Source organism: Colobus angolensis, unplaced genomic scaffold, assembly GCF_000951035.1.
Source record: "Colobus angolensis palliatus isolate OR3802 unplaced genomic scaffold, Cang.pa_1.0 Scaffold153, whole genome shotgun sequence".
Taxonomy (NCBI): Eukaryota; Metazoa; Chordata; class Mammalia; order Primates; family Cercopithecidae; genus Colobus; species Colobus angolensis.
The window spans coordinates 4,023,188-4,030,278 of NW_012114633.1; the positions used below are offsets into that span (position 1 = coordinate 4,023,188).

Below are 7,091 nucleotides of genomic sequence, written 5' to 3' on the forward strand. Positions count from 1 at the left end.
TCTCAAAAAAAAAAAAAAAAAAAAATTGTATACTCAAATTTGTGTGCCTTTTGTCTATGGGGACATCTATGACCAATCAGTTCATTAACTCAGAAGAGATTAATGATGCCAATGTTATCTCTCTTGCCTGTTTGTAGACAGAGGCTATAAATGGAATTATCCTGCAAAAACAGCCAACTTAACCAAGTTGCCTGCTCATTCAATGGATGCAGACAGTGTGCTAGTCACTATCAACTATTACTCTTCAATAGTACTGCCAACAGCAGTGTTTTTCCATGTCCCCAACCTCTCCATGGTTCACTGGCAACACCAGCTTGCAAATGCTAAGTCAAAGGTTCTGCTCCAGTTGGTGAGGTCTGGGCCTTTTGTCCTCAAAAAACAAAGACTTTATTCCATTTTTTTTTTCTTGTTGCTGAAATGCTGGCTTTGCTTTGTCTTTCTGGATTTGTGGATTTCTTCCATGTAGTAGCAGCTACTAAATTACTAAAAGTGGTTAAGTTGGGGCACTATTTGACTTTCATGATATCATCACAGAACAAGGCTCAGAAATATAAATCTTCTTGTATCTTCCAAGTAAAAAATATTTGCTCCGTGCCTATTATATCTATAGCAGTACTCTTATTTATGGTTTCACTTTCCCTGGTTTTAATTACCTACAGTCAAGATCAATCTGAAAATATTAAATGGAAAATTCCAGAAACAATTCATAAGTTTAAAATTTTATGCCATTCTCAGTAGCGATGAATTCCCCTTGTCTCACCTGAGACATGAATCATTCCTTTTTCCAGCATTCTCTGCTGTAGACACACCTGCCCGTTAGTCACGTAGAAACTGTCTAGGTTATCCTATCCACTATTGCTGTACTGTAGCACTTATGTTCAAGTAACCCTTATTTTACTTAATAATGGCCCCAAAGTGTAAGAGTAATGATGCTGACATATTGTTATAATTGTTCTATTTTATTAATTATTGATGTTAATCTCTGTGCCTAATTTATAACTTAAAATTTATCATAAGTATGTATGTATAGGAAAACATATAGTAAATATAGCGTTCGGTAGTACCTGTGGTTCTAGGCATCCACTAAGGGTCCTGGAACATATCCTCTGTGGACAAGGGAGGGCTACTGTATTACAACACACTAAGAGTAAATCTGTTGCAAACTGGGACCACTACTATCCTATTTTATCAGTTCAAGATACTTGATTTTCACATGTTCATCTCTTGGAAATTAGGATGCATCTTATAATCAATGGAACCTTGTAAGTGCTGTCAGCCAGGAGGCATGGTTGTATGAAATGGTATAAGATCAAGAATGTATGAGCAACAAAGCATTTACATAACCTCCCCTTTGGCTGCAGCCTCTTCTCCATTCCCACGAGTACTTCAGTTCAGAGGCTTAACATCTCCATCCTGGACCACTCTTCAGGGTTTCCTACAGTCTCCAGGTACAGTCTTTCAATGCAGCTTTGACAGTCACACCAGACTAATTTTGCAAATCTGACCATATCACTTCCTCAGATAAAGTTAAAATCCTTTAATGTTTTCCCTCTGACTTTAGGAAATGATCCAATTTCTTAAGGCTTTGGTAGTCTGATCCCAGTCTAACCTGAACTACTTTTTCACTTAACACTGTCTCTATTAAAATAGTTCATAACTCCAACAATTTCCCCCATCCTCCAGACACACCCTATCAATATGAAAGAAGTCCTTTAGATATGGTTTCCTTGAGACAGTGGTGGGTGGGGGGCTACTGCTGGCCAAGAAAACTTTCCCTAATTGCTTCTGATAAGCTTCCTCAGAAAAAAGGAATGTCTTCTCTTCTGGTTTCTCAGCAAAGAACAATGGTTTCAATTACTTAAGTGCAACCCTTCAAAGTCAACTTTCTCTCTATGATTTTGCACTCTCTGATATCTACATAGAACACGTTTTCTAACTATTTTTTTATTTCCTAAGAGTAAGCTTTTTATTTTTCAACTTTTAATTTTGAAATCATTTTAGATTTACAGAAGAATTACAGAGTTCCTGTATACACTTCACCTAGCTTCCACAAATGTTAGCACTTTACATAAGCACAGTACATTAGTCAAAACTAAGATATTAACATTGGTACATGACTATTAACTACATAATTTATTTGGAGTTCTTCACTTTTTCCATTATGTCTTTTTTATGTTCCTAGAATCCAATCCAGCATACCACATTAGTTGTCATATCTTCTTAGAACCTTCTAATCAGTGACAGTTTTTCAGTCTTTCCCATTTCTCAGAACTCTTGACTACTGCTTTAAGATTCACTTCAGAATTTTCTCCCAGAAGCCCTTCCTCATCTTCTCATTCTAGATCAGCACCAGTCCTAATGTGCTTCTACACAACGGTGGGCTTAGCTCCATGACTGAATTTACCACAAGGCATTAAGACTGTGTACTATGTTTCTCCTCTACCAGATTGTGAGTTCTTTGAGGTGAGACACTGTGTTTTCACTTGTCTCACTTTGAGGTGAGACACAAGTGTTTTCACTTGATGTTGGAGAATTTACTTAACTTCTTTAAACTTCATATCTCCACTTACAGTTATCCATTGTAAAACCCAAATAACACTTTCTCATAGAGTTTAAGTGAAACAATGCATGCAAATGCAAGCTTAGCATACACAGTAAGCACTCACTAAATAGGAAGAATACCTTAACCTTGTAGACTGGAAGGTGTGTAATGCACCCACCACAACACCTGTCACATAGGATTCATTTTGTTGAGAAAGTGAAGAAGTAAGAAATTAGGAATGTTTCAAGTCAGAATCAGGATTTAAACTGGACTCTGAAGAATGTATGACTTAAGGGGTGGGAAGAAAAAATAGCAACATAAGCAAAAGCAAGGAAATAGTATGATTATATACAAGACACAGATAATGTACTTACCTGACAAGCAAAGTGTCTACAATGGGTAGTATCAGGAAACAGTTGGGTAAGAAGAGTTGAGCTATATTAGAGAAGGGAGTGAAAGCCACATAGAGGAGCTATAGCTGAGGCAACAAAAAACTGTTACAAAGTTCTGAGCAAGACTAGGAATAACAGTTAGAGTAAAAATGTTGTAACAGTAACAACTTAGGAAAATTGTTACAGCACCAGTACTCAGAATGATCTGTAAGGGAAAAATACTGAGTTTGGGACATTAGCTTGTGGGTAGTTTAGGAAAGTGAAAGGCAAGGATGACTCATTGTTTCAGTTTTCTCTACCCTAACAACCCCAGTGCAATAATTCATAGCACCATATAATTGTGGGATGCCACAGAATGGGATGCAAACAGAACTGGACTGTGAGTCAGTAATATCTAATACAGAACACCAGGAGCTTACATGTATACCCATATGTAAAACCCACTCAAGCACCCAGAGCAGAGTTTTTGTTTTAGTTTCAAGAGGAAGTTGCCAAAATTCCACAAGTCTGTCGTTTTATGATTTTGGCTTTCTTGATAAGCACCTTAAGGTAAAATGCAAAATTATTCTTCTTTGTATAAGGCAGTCAACCCATTGTGGTACCTTGTAGATAATATTCAAATCTTTGCTGAGTTCATTATAATCCTGTTCATTTGTTCGAGAAATGGTTTTAATTATCAGCTTATATATAAATGACAGAAAAAAAAAAAAGAAAAAAGAAAAAAAAGAACAACCTCTAAATCTTGACCAAGTTCCCCAAACTTCAGTCCTGAATTTCTACCTACTACTAGCTATATCCATCTGGTTGTTTTACAGGTACCTTAGAGTTAATAACCGTGAACTGAACTATATCTTCCCATTAACACTGACTGTGAAATCACTCTAAAACCCTGTCTCTTTTTTCCATGTTCAATATTACCTTAGTTTGGGCAAGAGTGATTTCTTGCTTGGATGTCAGCACTGGCTAATCCCTGGTCTCTATTCTTCCAGAGTCTGTTCTTGCCATCTCTTATACCCTACTGCAATTACACTGACTTTACACAGAAGGCTCAATCCCCCCAGTTTTCAAGGCCCCCAGATTTCAAGCTTGTGTGCCTGGCATTCCACCCTTTAGTATCACTGGCGAGGCAAACTCTTGCCATTGCTGCAAGATCCACTACTGAAGGGAAAACTGACTATGTAACTCCCTCTTCTATGCCATCACTGTACTTTGAGTACACCAGCCTACCCAGCTCTCATTTCTCCACTCACCAACATGTATCACAGTTTTACAGTTTTCAGGTTAACATTATTGAAGAAACACAATCAAATTACAACTGATTACTGCTGTCCCCTTAAAGAATTAAAAAACCATTCTCTTTGGTCCCAACAACAACCAATAACTAGCTGCACGTGTCCTTTCCAACCTCATTTCCCACTACCTCCCTTAATATATATCATCCTCACTAGCTAACTGTACCAGCCTGTTCAACAGATATCATTTCTGTCTTTCTTGCTTACACTGTCCTCCCCACCTGAAATGTCTTCTGTCCATATTCCCCACTTAAAATATCACAAATGTCACTTGCTCAGCGACCTTTTCCATCCTTCTTAGTTTGGGAAGTAATCTCTTCTTATGAGCTCTTTCCTACAGACCAAAGTAAGAAAAATCTGTTACTGAGTATTCCTTTTCCTTACTAGACTGTAAACTCCTCGAAGGCAGGATCAATATTAAAATTATCTTAGTTTTTGTCATTGCAGCATGTTATACATAATATATAGTTGACAAATACTTAAAAAATGAATTGTTGGGCTTAGCAAATGAAACACATAATGGACTTCATTATAATGAATAAGGTATAGAAACAGTACACTGAAGAAACTGGTGACATGGATATGAGTCCGAAGTGTCAGAGTGTGCCAGCCTCTAAAAGTCTGTTTCTTCCTTTGATTCATAAGATCAATGTAAACAAAGCCTAAGGACTCATTTTTTTTTTTTTGGCTTCTAAGGCAATTTATGAAAGCTCTTTCAGTCATACATGCATTGCCTTCAACAACTACCTGTCATACACTCATATGCAGAATATTGTGGGGGTGGGCCGGGCATGGTTGCTCACTGTAACCGCCGCACTTTGGGAGGTTCAGGTGGGCAGATCACTTGAGGCCAGGAGTTCCAGGGCAGCCTGGCCAACATGGAGAAACCCTCTCTCTACTAAAAATACAAAAATTAGCAGGCGTAGTGGCCTGCGCTTCTAATACTTGCTACTTGGGAGGTCGAAGCACTAGAATTGCTTGAACCAGGGAGACGGAGGTTGTAATGAGTCTAGATTGAGCCACTGCACTCCAGCATGGGTGACAGAGTGAGACTCTGTATCCAAAAGGAAAAAAAAAAAAAAAAAAGAATATTGTGGAGGCTACAAACTTTCATAAAATACTATCTCTTCTAAGACAGAAAGGGTTTTTTGATTTTATTGTGTCACTCTACCTAAAGTTATTTGAAAACCTGACAATACAGTAATAATGATTACAGCTACATACATTGAGCCATTATACTCTGGGCATTGTTGTCTGTAGTTTTAACATATTGAGGCATTTGATCCTCCCAATAACCACGTGAGATGAACTAAATATTATCCCCCGTTTACAGACGATGGCAACTGAGGCAAAGATTAAAAAACTTACAAAGATTTCATAATGTAAGAAGTGGATTTTGAAGCCAGGGAATGGTTTGGTTTCCAGTTACACTGAGAAAAGAGACCAAGTCTTAGCGTATTTTTACCTCATAAAGATCTAACATCTGTTTTCAAAAAAGTTCCAAAAAGACTGCACTATGCTCTATGCTTCAGGGGTGAGGAGTGGATAAAAAAAGCGGAATATTTTTAGGTTTTAGTCACTCCAAAACATGATTCTGTACGAAAGAGTAGGTACTGCAAAAGTAATGGCATACACATCCACGCATTGACCATTTTCCAGCCGCCCGAGCACCTTCCAGATCCTCGACATGGAGACCGGCTCCAGGGCTTTTCAATCTACCTGCAGGTAAACTGTCCAGGAATCGGGGGGCGCACCCCAACCTGCAGCGCTAACCGGACCTCCCGGGGACCCTGGGGATCCCCCACACGCGCGTGCTCTACCCAAAGCCCACAGCCAAGCTGGCGAGTCCGAACGCGACTGACAGTTCCTTCTCCCCGATTCTCGAGAAACTCACGCCCTGCCCCTCAGCCGACAAAGCGCGGTGCCCCTCATACTTAGAATCTGCAGAGAAGACAGCTCTCCTAAAGTTCAACTCGCTGCCGCCACAACGAACCACGCGGATGTTCTCCTCTTCCACCATATTTGCGCAGTCGCAGAATGACCAATCGCTGGTCCCGCCCTGAACTTCCTATATTGAGCCGGGTAATACGGCTGTTCCCAGCACACAGAACCCACCCACGGGCCCTCCTAGGCCTGAGACTCTGTGGTAGGACTCGGCTTCCGTGCAGCCATCTTTTGTGTGGGCAATGCCAAACTAAGACACTTGTAAGGAAAGATGAAAGCAAAACAGAGACTTAGAGACAATCAGTTTTTTATTATATACCTATACACAATTATTTAATACAGACATATTTCTCTCAGGCCTTGTCAAGCTGACTCTATGGCTTTTTCCGCCAGAAGGGAACGGTGGTGCACAATGTACCACGTGACCTCCAGTAGTCCCATTGGAGGCGTCACTTTCTAGTGTCTGTGATGTCGGCGCTGCAGGATGACGCGAGCCTCTCGCGTCCGTGGTTTTCTTGGTCGCAGCGTTGCGTTATTGGGTGGAAAGGTAGCTTTCTCCTCGTACAGCTTTTTGTTCCTCTCATTAACCATTCTTCTGTTCTTGTGAGCATCGCTTAGGTTCCTACAGAGTCTCTACAGTCCTAGGGCCTAGCTTTCTTCCTTTGGAAATCTGGTTCCTACTCCGGTATTCTGGTGCATCTTCCCCAGCGTTCAGTGTAGCTGCTCGGGCTAATCTGACATTCGGCCAGTCCCGCCAGGTTTCAGGGCGCTGCTCTCTGGTTTCCTGGGTTTTACCTTTTCCCATTAGTAGATAGAGCCTATGGATTAGGAACCCCTAAAATCCGAAGATGTTTATTTTTGCCAGTTTGTCTCCAGTTTTCCTTTGTGAAGTTACACGTATCATATTCTTGGACCCTGTAT

General features: G+C 40.2%; 1 protein-coding gene across 1 annotated transcript in view; it reads right to left on the bottom strand.

The window, feature by feature from the left end:
* The window catches only part of WDR75 (WD repeat domain 75), a 47,254-nt gene extending 40,948 nt beyond the window's left edge, over positions 1-6,306 (bottom strand). Inside the window, exon 1 of the mRNA XM_011936474.1 lies at positions 6,161-6,306. Coding sequence (XP_011791864.1) covers positions 6,161-6,246 — 86 coding nt within the window. The 5' untranslated portion in view covers positions 6,247-6,306. The remainder of the gene's footprint in view (positions 1-6,160) is intronic.
* Positions 6,307-7,091: the final 785 nt, after the last annotated feature.